At 36.5% G+C, this 16,368-nt stretch overlaps 1 protein-coding gene across 1 annotated transcript; it reads left to right on the top strand.

Moving 5' to 3' along the window:
• On the top strand, nt 1–12,534 carry LOC140239800 (uncharacterized). The gene is made up of 7 exons (XM_072319619.1): nt 1–125; nt 4,387–4,533; nt 6,403–6,675; nt 8,305–8,359; nt 10,647–10,859; nt 11,308–11,604; nt 12,043–12,534. Exons 1-7 carry the CDS (start codon nt 1–3, stop codon nt 12,532–12,534), a joined length of 1,602 nt encoding a protein of 533 aa, XP_072175720.1.
• Nucleotides 12,535–16,368: the final 3,834 nt, after the last annotated feature.

The following is a 16,368-nucleotide window of genomic DNA, read 5'->3' on the forward strand; positions in this document are numbered from 1 at the left end:
ATGAAGCGGCAGACCACTGGTGTCGAAAGGAGCATTGAAGATGAGTATGACGACGTTACCTGGACCAAGAAGGTGTATGCCGTCACCCTAGCGACGATTCTGAACCTAACAAACTTTACTCAGCAGTAAGTTCTCTCTTTCCTATCTCGCTCGCCTTCTCTTTTTTTTTTCGTCAAAGTATTTGGTTGTCAGCATTTTGGTATATAACTAAACTGGGGTTGCATTTATGGGAGATATTTATCAAGGAACAGACATGAGAAAAAAAATTGCCTGAGACAGGGTTCGAACCTGGTATCATGTGGAAAATAAACTACAAGTTTTGCCCATGGACAACACGTATCACAAAATATCCCTTAATTGAATTCCCAGATGCAATATAGGCCTAAATCTAATTTTAGACGTATTTTTCAGGCGTCTAGTCAAACAATACAGGGATATTATGTGAGAAGGCGAAAAGTTCCAGCTAAAGCGTAGCAAAAACTAGGGAAATATGATACACCCACAGGTCCACAATAATTAGTACCCGAATTGAGGTATATTCCCCAAGGCGATGTTGATTGATATATAACTTTATGATTACACGCATATCATACACATTATTTCATATGCAATGAAATTCTATTGCACTTTTATTCCTCACGAAACGTAGGTCTGTATAGTTAGTTGCCTTGACTCGAAAGTTCCAGCTACCTCTTTCTTTATCTTGTACTTTTGAGTTCAGTAAACATTTGATGCAGCTGCAGCTGTGCAGATTGAGATTTTTTTTAAAAGGAATATTATTAGAATAATATGAGTTTATTTCGGTTGGATATTGACCTAAGTTAAGTGTTTACAAGAATCGAAAACGTATGGTTCCTTTGACATATCTTCCGATTTCATCTCGCTGAAAAATAGGCTGAAAAAATCACTGCTGCCTTGGTGTATACCACTCACAAATTATTTAGAAGCAAAAATGTATCATATGTCTTGAAATTCCCTTTCGTTTCAAACTGAAAGGAAGTCAAAAAATGCTTGAGATGATTGCATGGGGGTATTATCCGATTAAGTTTTCGACTCGTAATTTTTAAATGGAATTTGAAAGCTCAAGATGTGTGTTGCCCAGCTTCAGCTTCGTCATAATGAAGTTCTCGCGGAGATAATCGGTCTTTAAAAGATGATTTCTTCCCATTTACATTTTTCTTTAGACTCCATCAATTCTCCATTTTTCGAATCAGTTAATTTCCTTTCTCAGCGCAGGAAGGGGAGGGGAGACAGTCGAAAGAGTTCATCCGGAACGAAATACAAGCTATAAAAAGGGCAGTTTTATTACAATAGGAAATTCACATTCCTTGGACATGTGACTACGTATTAAAACTATAGTATCACTATACTGTACCTAGTACAGTATATCTATCTATCTATCTATATATATATATATATATATATATATATATATATATATATATATTAGAGATAGATTGATAGATAGATAGATAGATAGATAGATACTTGTGTATAGATAGATAGGTAGGTAGGCCTATATAGGTAGATAAGAAATAGTGAGTGATAGGAACACTTTGAATGTATATTGCTACACGTGTTGGAAGTGTGGTGTGCTATTAAGAGTCACGGGTATTGCCACCAGGTGCACGTCACGAGTCCGACCTGTCCCAAGAGTCATACAACCCACGAGCTCGACACTAGGCAAATAAGGCCCAGGAGTTCGACACTATGCAAAGAAGGCCCAAGAGTGCGACACTAGGCAAAAAAGGGTCCATGAGTCCGACACTATGCAAATCATTTGTCTCATTTCATCACAGCCTGGAGTGTCGGTCTCGTTGGTCTTCTTTTTTTTTTTTCCAAGTGTCGGACTCGTGGGCCTTGTTTGCCTAATGTCAAACTCATATCACAGGCCTTATTGGCATAGGTGTCGAGCTCACGGGCTGTGTGACTCCTGGACTGTATGACTCCTGGGCTGCTGTATGACTGATGGATCTTTTTTCAATATCGAACCCATGGGCCGTATGACTACTGGGCATCTGGGTGTCGGGCTCGTGTGATTACCCTTTGCCACCAAGTTCTCGAATTTGATCATAACTGAGAAGAAGCATACTAGTAGTTTTAATGTACACAAATTGAATAGACTGACTATTCCGCTATCTATCTCTACATTATTTAGATGTTGTCTCTCAACAATTAGTTTTTTCTTGTTAATATAAGCACTATCCTCTATTTAACCAAACAAGAAAAAAGACAATTGTATTTTAGACACTCTGAAAGTATCCTGCGATAAAAGAAAAAAACGGGCGAAAAACTAACACAATGTATAACTTGCGTAGCAATACTCCAATAATAAACATTTTGCCTGAAAAAAAAAGAAAACTTTGAACTTTTCTTTCTGTCATTGAAAGACAGTTTATTACTTCCGATTGCCTTCACTAACACGAGATGAGATATCAGATTCGAGATAAAATGTAAGTTTCAGTCTGCTTTGCAATACCCTTAAAACATGCTGGGTAATCGGTCAGCTTTGTAACACGTGATACACACTTTCTCAGCCATTCAACGTTATTAGTATTAACAACAGATCTAAATACGTGGTACTAAACTATTCTTGATTATACACTATAAAAGATATGAAATATGAGATTATTGTATTACCAGTCAACTCTCATGAAAGCAGCTTTGTTTTTGTTTGGTCAAAGTTATTCAACTCCTATAATCCAGTAAAATATATTCACGTATACACCATATTGTTGATGTTTTCTGTCACAATGGTAAGAAAATAAAGACAAATATATACGTATTGAGAATGTGTGTGTACACATAATTCTATAAATATTCCAGTATTTTGCGAGTGTGTGTAATAAAATAAACATCACCCTGATTCGTAAGACGTGCAGGTATGCATAAATCACTCAGTATCAAGATCATTTCCGGTTCTGTATTACAAACACGCTTTAGTATATAATACCTGGTACACTGCATGACAATTCTGGCACAAAGCAGTTCAAGTTACGGAGCATGAGATTATAACATGTGACAGAACGGATATTTCTAATGAAGGATTTTGGAAAATTGATTATTACTCTTTTCTTTCGAGGGGTCCACAGACATATCTTATGTATACAGTGTAATATTGTATTTGTATGTCCGTAATTTCGTTAAGTCGACTGGACGTAATACAATTTACTATAAAACAGCAAAGAAGTTTCAAATCAATTCAAAAAAAAAAACCATTCTGTAAAAGAATTTCTCTCATCTCAATCATTTCGCGCATTTGATCTGATCAAATATTATGTTTGTTTATAATTATCTTGTATGAGAGTATAGTTGTCCTTTCTCTCCGGCATGATTGTCGGATCTATTCGGAGTCTTACATTGTTTTCGAGCATGTATATCTTTTATGCCTTCTAAAAACTTTGTCTCCTACATAACCCAACAATAGCAAATTTGAGATCCTGCAAGCCCTTCACATCGGTCTTTAATTCACTTCTATTATTATGTGGCTTTGATTTGTAATGATTATGTTTAGTTTGAATGTCAATATCGATGATTCTTAGGGAGAGAAAGGAGACCTGGTTAAATAGATATATTTTATAGTCCCTTTCGGCACAATCTCACTGTCACGCCGATTTTGATGAACGGTGATGTTCGTTATTCCGAAGGCTCGTCATTCCGAAAAAAAAAAGACGTAAACGCGCTATGCTTCGATGTTTGATAATTAAGGGAAAAAAAATGAATTTAAGGTTTATCAATCAAAACATTTGTGCCGTTATTCCGAAGGTTTGCTTATCTAAAAATAACATAACTTTCCTTAATCTTGATGCGAAAATGGAAAAAAAAATGTGTGCCAAACAATTCTTCAGAATGCCGAACTTTATTTCATTTTCGGATTAACAATGGAATAACGAAACTTCCTTATAACGAACTGTAACATACAAAAGGGCAATACTTACATATCAATAATAAAAATGATGGAAGTAATAACAAATATAATACTGCCCATTCCCCACTATACCTTTATTACTCGTATCAAATTTACCCGCTCGTTTTTGCTTTTTATTGTAGGTCAGTGTAATCTAATTCATTGCACAGAGTGATAAAGGAATTGCCGTATGGGCAGCATGATATTTGCCACTACTTTCAATATCATTGTACTATTTATTAGTATTACCACTATTATCACGTTTATCATCATACAACGTGTACTTAATTCATTTTCACTAGGATCAAAACTATTAAGCTAATTATTCTTATCATCGTTAGTTTTGTTTTTATGTCCAGTATCTAATTCATGTCCATTACTTATTAATTTATCAATATTATTGTTATTGATATTATCACTAAGAGTAGTAGTGTCAGCATCATTATCATGATAATTTTCATAGTGCTATTAACGAACAGGTATCTGCTGGTTGGGACGATATTCGGGATGGCCAATGACCTGGAATTTGGGGCGACAGCTTGTATGGTGACAAACGAAACCTTGGCCAGCTTCTACGCGAGGAATCTTAACATCACGTATGACGAATTCTGCACTCTGCCTGGACGGTAAGGTGTTCAAAAGTGAAACGACATAGTTTTGACACTAATGCACTCCTGGACCTATGAAGTACGCATATACAGAAAGAAATATAGATCTCTTTTGTTCCGGGCGTAATTGTGTAATGATTTATTATTATGCTCTTATGAGTTACTCAGCATTGGCAGAACAAACGTTATGCACTGTAATTCATCACTTCGTTATATCACCAGATCCAAATATTAAAAGCATAGTTTACCATTTGCAGAAGAAACAAAAACCCAGCTTTAGTGCTTCAAAATAGTTCTAAAATGTGAGTTAGAGATGAAAACAACATGGGAGTGTAAAAAGAATTAATCAGTGTAATCAATGTTTTAAGTATTGCTAGATATACAGAATGCGAACAATAGTCAATAGCTATAATAAAATTGTTTCTAGACTAAACCGTCTACAGTTATGGTTTTGTGAGAAAAATCGTGATATCTCCTTCTATCTTAGGCTTTATTGCAGAATTTTTATATGGTAGAATGTTTTCTGATACAACAGACCTACACATATATGCATCAAGATAGTGATAAGTCGAACAGTTTTAAACCACTGCAGCTCCCAATGGTAAACAGTACCTTTAATGAATTCTTCAACCTGCAGAAATAACACACACACACACACACACACACACACACACACACACACATACACACACACCCACACCCACACACACACACACACACACACACACATACACATGAAAACAATGTCAACCACAAATGCAAATAAGAAAACGCATTACATAGGCATCCAATGAGTTTTCACTTGTCATTGATAATACCTTGTATGTCTCTGCATACAATATGATATTCCTATTTTTGCGATATTGATTCTGATCATGAATTTCATACTGAAATAGAAAAGACATGATATACCATGTATATACCATATCAACTCTAATATGTTATTGTATTGGAATTGTAGTATTGCATATGGTATTGTATGAAGTATATTATGTAGGCACCGTACCAGTAGAAAGAAAAAGAAATTAATAAACCGGTCAATATACATTCAGTTCAATATTATGATTTTCAATGTTATGATTGAAGAAGAATAGAATGTAAATGTGATCCTAACAGGCATAATATTTCTCCCTTTAACAATGATGATGTTGTAAAATGGAAAGAGCATAACATGAAGAAAATGGAATCTATATGACAGGCATAATATTTCTCCCTTTTATAGGTCTAAAATGGAAAGAGTATAATGTAAATATAACAGTCATAATAATCCTCCCTTTCGTGATGTTGTAGAATGGAAAAAAGTATTATGTAGAAAATGGAATGCAAGTATAAACAGACATAATATTTTTTCCTTAACAATGATGATGTTGTAAAATGGAAAGAGTATAGGTACCTGCTGATTGAGATGACCTGATATAAACGCTCATAAAAAATAGTGGACAATGGGAAACAGACAAATGCACATGGTATGGAATATCAGATATTATTGCGATGCGGCAATTTTTTTTTTCCATTCTTTTTTTCTTTTGTTCATTACTTTTTTCCTCCTGGCTAACAATGTGCTATACTTTTTGACTGATCAGTCATAACGCTCTCGCAAAAGAAATAAAATTCTAAAATTTCAGTGAAACGATATATATTGATTTTCAATACTTAGCCTCTCGTAATAATAACAAAACATTAATATATTTTTCTAATATTTCTATGTTAAAAGGCGAACAATTTTCGATATTAATACAATATTGTAGAATAGACATTGTGAAGTCATTGTATCACATGCGTGCATTGTCGTATTTGTTAGTGCACTTTGAATAACAAACAAGACATTGAAAACCTCTTGTCGCATTGCATTAAATCTATTCGAATCAAATCAAATCCAATTAACAGATGTGACGTCAATAGTACCAGCTTCTCACCAGATGCATGCACTATTGAATACACGGGTATGGGTACTCTATACGATATCCTAGCCGGGCCGGTTTATCTGATCATCGAGGGGGTGTCCGCTGTACCCATCACCGTCCTCCTTCAGGCCGCTGGGGTCCCGCACATCGCCACCATAGCCTCGCTGACCATTGCGTGGAGTCTGTGCACGCTCGGGACAGCATTCGTTAACTCGTACTGGATGGTTGCCTTCCTCCGATTCCTGTTTGGGATTTTGTAAGTGCATACAAGTACGGTAAATTCTCTTGGGGATAAATTCTCTCTAGCTAAAAGAATCAAAGATATATTCATAAGACAATGACTGCTTACATATCTCACTTGGGGAAGAATTCGGTCATTTTGATATCCCTGCATTGTGTAATGGGTATAATCCTATTTCAAGTGATTTGAATTTACGTATTGTTACCATCAAAGACTTATTTTGCACCTTACACACTGCATTGATTTTGTTTTGATATTTCGATGTATAACGGGATGTCCTTGCTTTGTTACTTCGTATAGTTTAGATTGTTGTACTTTGTTATTCCGTTGCAGGGTTCCCAAACATAAAAGTGTATACTCGACCACCAATTTTTCTCTTTCTCTTTTTATGGGGGGGGGGGGGGGGAGGGTCAAAATCGGAAATAAGAGGACCTTTTTGAGGGAGTGAAGAGATCAACAGGGATATGTAGGGTCTGGTAGTATACCATGGTCGAACGCAGAAATATTTCGGGAGAGGGAGTAGGCCTATGCCCAAGCGAGAGAGCGCAACAAGGGGGGGGGGGGCGGGTGCAGAAGGGGGGATACAATACAATACAATACAATACAAAATCAATATAGGCCCTAAATATTTTACATATGGATTAAAATATGATTATTATAAACACACTAGCATACACGACCTGATGTAGGAACCATATTTACAGTAAATCTTCATTGGCATATAGAACAGCCGCAGTCATAAACAATACAAACTGCATACTGCACATTCCCCACTTTTCTTTGCTATTTATTCACCTACCAATGTTAGGGTATTCTACAGCTATATAGGCTGTCAGTCAGAGTCTGTTTTGAATCATTGTGCGTAAAGGTGAAATGTTAATGTGCCTCCTAGGTAGTGTATATTATAAGTTGAAACTTTACTGACATATTTAAAGCAAGCTGACAGCTTAAAGCTGTGGAATATCCTAATATCAGTACTTAACTACACGTATTAGGATATAGAATATTCGGATATTGCACACATAATTACGTGGCTGTCAGTTTGTTTTTACTATATGCCAATAAACTTTTGATGCAATTGTACCTCCTAGGTTGTGTATGTTATACGTTAGTATATTTTTTATTGTATGAGACCCAAACATCACGGTTTAATATGTAGTTAAGTCAAGAGCTTAAGGTTTCAACTGTGCTACACTTACATTGTAATCCTAAGGGTAAGTATTTTTTCATTTATATGGCGTCATTTTCTCTTATAATACAGCCCTGATGAAGGTCCATTAACCTTGACTAAAGGACCGACTATATACATATATATATATATATATATATATATATATATATATATATATATATATATATGTGTGTGTGTGTGTGTGTGTGTGTGTGTGTGTGTGTGTGTGTGCATGTATGTATGTATGTATACAGTTATATGATATAATATATCGTTTTTATCATGTCACCACCAGACCGCTATACCAGTACGCTCATACTAAGTATGAGCGTACACCTTATCATGATTATATACTTTATTATATTTGATGAACATTGTATCATATTATGTGAATATCACCTATAACTATACGATATACATGTAAAAATACTTAGGTGTATATATATTTCTTTTGATCCTGTTTCTCTTTTCAGTACTGGTCCCTTCAATACCTTCATAATGGCTTACATTGCTCTCATCGTCAAACCGGTATGGAACACGTGAGGAGAAAGGGGAAAGTTAAAACTTCAAAAACAAACTCAGAACCAAAATGTTGCAATAGTTCACGTCAGTTGCTGTCCTTAGTAATTACTCTATGTGTGTGTGTGTGTGTGTGTGTGCGTCTCATCATGAGAGAGCGTGTTTGTGTGTGTGTGTGTGTGTGTGGGTTTGTGTGTTTGCGTGCGAGAATAGGGTCTTTTCTAAACGCGGGGACTAAAATGCTTTTTGTGTTTTTTTTAATATTTGATAAAGCAATGTCTTTCTACTGCACAGTATGTCCAAAAAAAAAAATTCAACGGTACCCTCCACAGTGATAGCTTTAAAAATAGTGAATCAATCCAAATACAATTTCAAGGTATGAAACTATAACTCATCGCCCACAACTTATAGAAAACCCCAGTCGATTTGCTTCAGTGGTCAACGAGAAATGAGGAATTTTGTAGAGGATGTCAGGAATCTCTTGCCTCCAAGTTGTATTGTATTCACACACAAGAGCATCGAAGTGCTAAACTTGGAAGAATCAGACTCATGAGATGCTTTACAACAATCCACATTTTTCTGTGACCGCTTAACCAAATCGGATGGGGTTTTCTGCAAAATAGAGCTAAGCTGTTATATTTTAAGACCCTGAAGTAGCATTTGGACAGTTTAATCATATTGGGTGTTATCAATGCGAAAATCTGGTTTGTTTTTTTTTTGCAACATATATATAATATGTCCTAAAAAAAAAAAATACAATCAGATTTTCGCGTTGATAACACCCAATATGATCAAACTGTCTAAATGCTACTTCAGGGTCTTAAAATATAATATCTTAGCTCTATTTTGCAGAAAACCCTATCCGATTTGATTAAGCGGTCAGAGAGAAATGTGAATTGTTGTAAAGCATGTCATGAGTCTTATTCTTCCAAGTTTAGCACTTCGATGATCTTGTGCGTGAACAAAAGACAGAACTTGGAGGGAAGAGACTCCTGACATCCTCTATAAAATTCCTCATTTCTCTTTGACCACTGAAGCAAATCGAACGGGGTTTTCTGTAAGATATGGGCAATGAGTTATAGTTTCATACCATGAATTTTTATTTAGATTGATTTACTATTTTTAAAGATATCATTGCGGAGGGTACCGTAGTAATTTTTTTGGGACATACGGTACATTAGTTTTAGCTTCTCAGCAGTACATGACTACAATAATGATCATAAGTAAAATACTTTATAAGATAGTGGCTCAGCACATTAAAACCGTATTAAACTTCACCGAAACAATACACCTAAGCAAATATTTTGATTTTTATGAAAATTAATCCATTCCTGTATTTCTTGTAGGACATAACATTTGAGGTAATTTTCTTCATTACTTCTTAATAAGGAAATTTGATTTTTGTTATATTAAAATGAGATTTGAAGTTTGTTAATTTTTAAACATTGAAGCAAGTGCGTCTTCGATAGGTTCATCCAGCACTAGGACACACAATTAAAAAAAAAATGAACACGTGCAAACACATGCACTGCAGTTATTACTTATGTATGAGTTTTAACACTGCCATTATTCTGTCTATTGTTGCTATTTTTTCTTCTAAAAAGGAATGTTTATTTATGGAAGATGACAACAGTCCCAAAGCACATTGTTCATTATGAAAACTCGCATTCACGGTTTATGTTTGAAATTGATCGTTTCCGACGAAATCGTAAACAGACTGGTTTATCATCAACAATGGTTCTAAAAGAGTTTATAGTAAACGACAGAGTTGCATGTAGAAACTTGACGAAAAATCTCTATTGTTGTTTTGAATAAACCTTTTCACCCTACTCAAACTGTGAGTTATTAACGATTCCAACCTACATGCGTAGAATGGAGATATGCTGCATGGTCATGCCTGTGTTGTGTTGTAATTGGGTGTGTATACTTAGGGGGCTACCAGTAACAATCATATTGACCTGATGACTGGAAGTTAAGTAAATTGGTACATTTTGCTCTCAGGCCCGGTTCTTTAGCTCATTGTTGTATATAGGGTCAATACTCACTTGTGTGTGTGTACGGAATTTATTGTGTTTTGTTAATAATTACACTCACGTTATATGCTCATAAACAACCTTATAGTGCTTTCAGAAGAACTATCTTTTGTGCAAATAGATTATGCTGACACAATTGGTGCTATGATACTTAAACGTTGAATGTTTCATGCCATTACAACAAGATGTTATCAGACATTTTCTGGGCTTTATTTCCTGGTGTTAGTCATGGTGTTAGTCGTCTGTATGGTCTTCATTTTCAGGAGGAGCTTGCGGTAGCCTTCGGGGCCGCGTCGTTCGGCCGGGTCGCCGGGAACAGCGTCGGGTATCTCTTCGTCGCCGCCAGCAACGTGTTGGGATGGCGGTTGTGTTACGTCATCGCGGGTACAGCCGGGATCGCCCTCGGACTGGCAGCCTTGTTGATGACTAAGCCTCCCCGGGACAAGCAACGTACTTTAAACAATGGTTCCTCGTTGGTAGGTATCACGCTTTTAAAACCGGAGTTAGGATGTATATTTTCAGTTTGGATACTTAAATATGGCCACTAAAATGCTAGGGACCCGAAGTAGCTGTTTCCTTCTGTTTGGATACTGTCGACTGTAAAGATTTGTTTTATTGTTTAACAAAAAAAAAAAAAAGATCTTGCAAACGATATCCAAATAAATTCATAGTCTAATGGTTCGTCTTTTTTGTCAAAGATAAGCAAGAATATGCTTTCACAGACGAAACAAGGACTTAGAGAAGGACGCGACCATGTCCAAACATGATAATCATTAGTTGCTCGATACTTTGCTTGATATGAAACCACCATAAGACAACCTTAAAGAAAATCACATCACCACTCATCATTGATATTGCTGTCTTTGCGTGTGTGTGTGTGTGTGTCTCTCTCTCTCTTTGTGTGTGTGACGTTGTTTATTTCAGAGAACGTACCTGAAGATCTTCATAGAGCAGCAGCGCGCTTGTATCAGCCAGATTGCATGGCTCGTACTGATTCCCGTGCTTCTGGGGAGCATGTGTCGCTCAGCCTACGGGTACATCAATGCCTACAATGCCGCCAACTACACCCTCACCTACTTCGTTAGCTACAATGTGGAAAACCTCTTTTACGCCGGTGTGGTGGCCGGATTTCTGGGCTGCATCCTCGGCGGGATTCTGAGTGACCGTCTGCGGAAGAACTATGGTCGTCGTTCAACGCTGTCGCTGTTAGCTGGTCTATCGGTAAGACGTAATGATCCCATGAATATCTCATATTCTTTATTTTGTTCGTATAAGTAGGTGGTTGCAGGCGGATGCCTTTTCGTCAATAATCAATTGTTTGTGAAGTCTCCGCTAGTACATCAGTCTATCCCTACAACTATGTCATTTGTCTGTTGTAATCTGGATGATATATTTTGTTGCATGGTCGCTATATACCTCCTGTCCATTCTTGAAAAAGAATAGTGCAACACAACATTGGTCTCCACAAACGTGGATCACTCATAGACCCAGGATTAGTTACATACAGACATAGGAAAGTAAATGATTCCGCATAATCAATTGTCTGCAATGATCATAACGTGCTTTACAAGGGTTATTCAATACTACAAGTCTTCTTTTTTTGTGTGAAGAACAGAATATTGTCAAATGTGTAGAAATTGTTTTCTTCTTCATGTCTAGGTCACTGCTGCTGTCGTCAGCCCCTTTGCTTACGTCGTTGATTCCTCGGCCTTCATCATCATGTACGGCATCATCATAGCTCTCATCGACTGGTCGGCCGTGCTTGTTCTTTCTGTCACCTCCGACCTCGCTCCAGCGAACTGCAAAACAGTCATCTTCGCCTTGTTCTATCTCTTTCTGTTTTCGTTCGGGGGCTCGTTCTCGCTGCTCGTCACACCTGCGACCACGGTGTTGGGTCTTCGCCGCGCCTTGCTCTTGCTCTGCGCAGTGGTCCTCACCGGGGCAGCCGTGTCCAACACGACCGCACTCGCTCTGGACAGTGTAAGGAGGACATGGACACACCGGGCGAGGGTCCTTCACAAGTGGAAGAACGGAATGGGAGTCTCTAATGATAGCGAAGAGATACCGCTGATCGCTCCTGGCCGCACGAGCATGGTTTTAAATGGTGGAACTCTCAACAATGATTTGAATAATATGCATAATGGGATGTAGCTTGTAAGTCGCGCAGGTATTAATATGTAAAGGGCATTTAATGAGAAGGCGTTCGAGCTTACGCGCGTAATCACATTATGCTAACGATGAATATAGTTATCTAACTCATTGATTTTTCTCAAATAACAGCTACTCACATGAGAAACGGAACTGTTCTGAGTGTGTGGTAAGACAGATGACAAATATTTTTTTTTTTTGACAAAAGAGACAGAAAAAAGGAAAGCGCCAAGTACTCGAGGCGCCTTGTTAAACAAAATGCTTGAATGAAAATCATTGTTATGATAGTAGTTCTGATAACAGTAATACCGATAGTTGTACTGATGATGATGATAGTAGTACGCTGTATTCGCATTAATGATTATAGTGATGAAAGGGATCGTGGCAAAAGAAGAAAAGAAGAAGAAGAAGAAGAAGAAAGTGGAAGAAAAGAAAATCATGTACGGAGCACAATTATCACTGATTATTGTGGCAATACACTTTCAAATACCCAGTGATAATATGAACTGATACAATCAACAAGGTCGGACGTTAATACGTAGCCAAAATGATTAATCTACAAGTAAAAAACAGGGTAAACTGCAGTACTGCATGAACAGGGTCGCCAGATTTGAAGCAATGTTTGATAATTCTGTAACCAAGGTGATAAACCTTCAAATCAAAGAACCGGCTGGTTAGAGACAATGCTACACACAGGAATTTTTATTTTTTATTCTTTTTTGTTGTTGTGAAATGTTCTCTTCATTCTCATTTTTCTTAATGAGAATCTATATTTTCGGTATCTGATTCTGATTCTTTTAATGTCACTCAAAAACAAAACACAACACAACAAAACGAAACAAAACAGAAGAGAAACTGGTGAATCTTTTTGTTGAGGACAGTGCGAGAGCCGACATCTAATTTACATAATATTTGGCGATTAGAATACGAATCATTAAAACATTCCATACTCTTCTTATTCAATGCCCCAGTTTAATAGAATTTCTACCGGTCTGAGCGTGACGTTTCACTCTAATTGCCAAAGTTAACATTAACGTGTATAGAAGGTTGGCACTTTAATTTCTGATACTCACCCTAAATTTTGAAGGATTGTATAAAATCATGTTATTTTCCCTTAATTTTGCAGTCGGGATTTCAGAACAAATGTATTAAGTTTCCAAACCTAGAGTCAGATACAACTCGATCTTTTATAATGGGTAAATCATTCAATGAGATGGAAATGCTTAGATATCATTGCTGTTGCTGGGGTTTTTTGGCAACATGTACGAATTGTGATTCTATATGTTCATATCTTATCACTACTATGTAGTTGTGAAATGCAAGGAAATGAAAAGGAAAGTATACAATGAGATAATGACAGAAAAGGTTTGACGGAAAACATGGTGTTGGTGAATGTATTGTGAATCAGAATTCCTGAAATATATTTTGGTCTCATAATATCAACATTTTATCTCTTACTGTTTAACTTATCCATTGTAGTTTTTGTACTCACTGCCGTCAAGACAAAAAGGAAGATATGGATGAAATACATTGATTAAACGAAAAATGTGTAAACTCATATGAATTGAAAGTATACCCGATTTTGTCGGCCATATCGGAATCAAGAAGACGCCCTCACCGAAGAGGAACGCAGTGACTCTCCTTACCTACGCTCGTCAATCTCGATCATTTTAAAGGGGAATTCCGGGCCGGTTAAAATTTAGTCAGGAAAGAACCATGAAAAATAAGTAAGTACAAAAGCAAAAATTTGATCAAAATAAAGATCAGGGAAGTCTAAATTGTGAAGTTTTCCTATTTTTTTTTCCAAACCAGATCTAGAACAGGAAATATCAATTCGCAAACAAGGGAACTGCTGATGTCATTATCTCACAGTTTTCCAAAAGGGGCGAAGCATAATTATTATATAATACATATGTGTGTGTGTGTGTGTGTGTGTGTGTGTATATATATATATATATATGTACATATATATATATATATATATATATATATATATATATATTAATGAATTTAGACTGTGGTGTATATTGACCAAAAGAAAAAGTAATTTAAATGATTGTGTGTACAAACTATTGTGCAAATTGTGATAAGGTGACATGATCAACTTGTTCATTTGCAAATTCATATTTACTGCTCAAGAAGTGGTTTGTGAGTAAGGAGAATTTCACAATTTTATAATTTGGTTTCGCTTCTATATAAGATTTACTCTGTGTTTACGGACTAACTTCTAAACGGTCTGGACTTCACCTTTAAAGAACAACTTCACCTTCATAGACACGTAGGTTGAGTGAATGCAGCAATATTAGTAGAACACATCAGTGAGAGTTTGAGGAAAATCAGACAATCCGTTCAAAAGTTATGAATTTTTGAAGTTTCTGCTCAGTCGCGGCTGGATGAGAAGACTACTATAGCTTGTTATGTCACATGTGTACAAAGATATAAAGAAAGAATAAAGGAAATTCGACATGTTTTCACTTTTCTCGCATAACAAAATAACACTCCACTTCTCTCTTTCAGCAGGCAAGGGGAATGATATTACCATTAAGATATGTCAGCAACAAGTCGAAGATACGTTAAAAATTCATTACTTTAGAACGGATTGTCGGATTTCCCCCAAACTGTCACTGATGTGTTCTACTAATATTGTTGCATTCACTCAATCCACATGTATATGAAGGTGGACTTGTCCTTTAACTCAATGTTGCAAGTCAGTTGTGCATATATCATGGAGAGGTGAATGCACAATAGTTCGTAAACGACACAGTAAGTAATTTTTGCCGGTAGATCACAATTAATGAGCCACACATAGGCATGTAATAGCACAAACTTCTCGTGAAGGAGGGGGTGATGTGGAAATAGCCTACTTGGATTACACTCATCATCGGCTCTTAGTCGAATAACGAGGGCAGAGTTATAATGTGACTTATACTTAAATTATGCCTTGTCACTATATTGAGTAGAAAGAGATTTTATTGCCAACATGTAACAATAAACTGCATTAATGTTGGCGAGCACAATGGCGAGGAAGGTGAGAGTGCTCGGAATGCCGTCGAAGTGTAGATCTGTCGAATAGGGCGTTGTTTCCTTACATATTAGGGAGCTTTAGATTTTAGACGCGCGGACGTTCAAAGAGAAAAAAACCATGATCTGAGTGTGCGCAGTAACTTGATCCGCGCTACTGCGCACGCTCAGAATATTTTTTTTTTCTCTTTGAACGTCCGCGCGTCTAAAATCTAAAGCTCCCTAATGACGCAAAAGAACTGAGGTGATATCGCTGTTATCTGACTCACATCTGACCACTTATTATGCACTATATATAAATATATACATATATTTGCATATATATATATATATATATATATATATATATATATATATATATATATGTGTGTGTGTGTGTGTGTGTGTGTGTGTGTGTGTGTGTGTTTATGTTACTATTTCCGTAGGAAAAAAGTTGGACTCTGACGGGATAATCAAGGATTTCCAAGGTTGAAATATGCAAATTTGTCATCACTTTCAGTGCCCTCAGCCGATCAGAGGACAAGAAATGATTGGCGAGAGCTAAAACATGAATATTGAATGCTTTTTGAATTGAGACGAATGCAGTGATATGATAGTAGAACACAGCAGAGAGGATTGAGGAAAATCGGACAAGCCAGAAAAAAGTTTTGACACCGCCGGATGATAACACTACTACACAGTTCGTAATGCCAGGCATATTCAACGATATAAGACAGCACAAAGAGGATTCAAAAATTTAAAAAAAAAAATCGTTTTCATGAAAAATACACATTATCTCTACTTGTTACTGACATAATAGGTTAAGGGTAGTATCAT

This window comes from Diadema setosum, chromosome 16 (genome assembly GCF_964275005.1).
Source record: "Diadema setosum chromosome 16, eeDiaSeto1, whole genome shotgun sequence".
In the NCBI taxonomy this organism is placed as follows: Eukaryota; Metazoa; Echinodermata; class Echinoidea; order Diadematoida; family Diadematidae; genus Diadema; species Diadema setosum.

Excerpts from the sequence above, each read along its gene's own strand:
- LOC140239800 (XM_072319619.1), top strand. The coding sequence starts at position 1 with ATGAAGCGGCAGACCACTGGTGTCGAAAGGAGCATTGAAGATGAGTAT. Across the intron at positions 10,860-11,307 it reads TAAACAATGGTTCCTCGTTG|AGAACGTACCTGAAGATCTT; the intron begins GTAGGTATCACG and ends TGTTTATTTCAG. Across the intron at positions 11,605-12,042 it reads CGCTGTTAGCTGGTCTATCG|GTCACTGCTGCTGTCGTCAG; the intron begins GTAAGACGTAAT and ends CTTCATGTCTAG.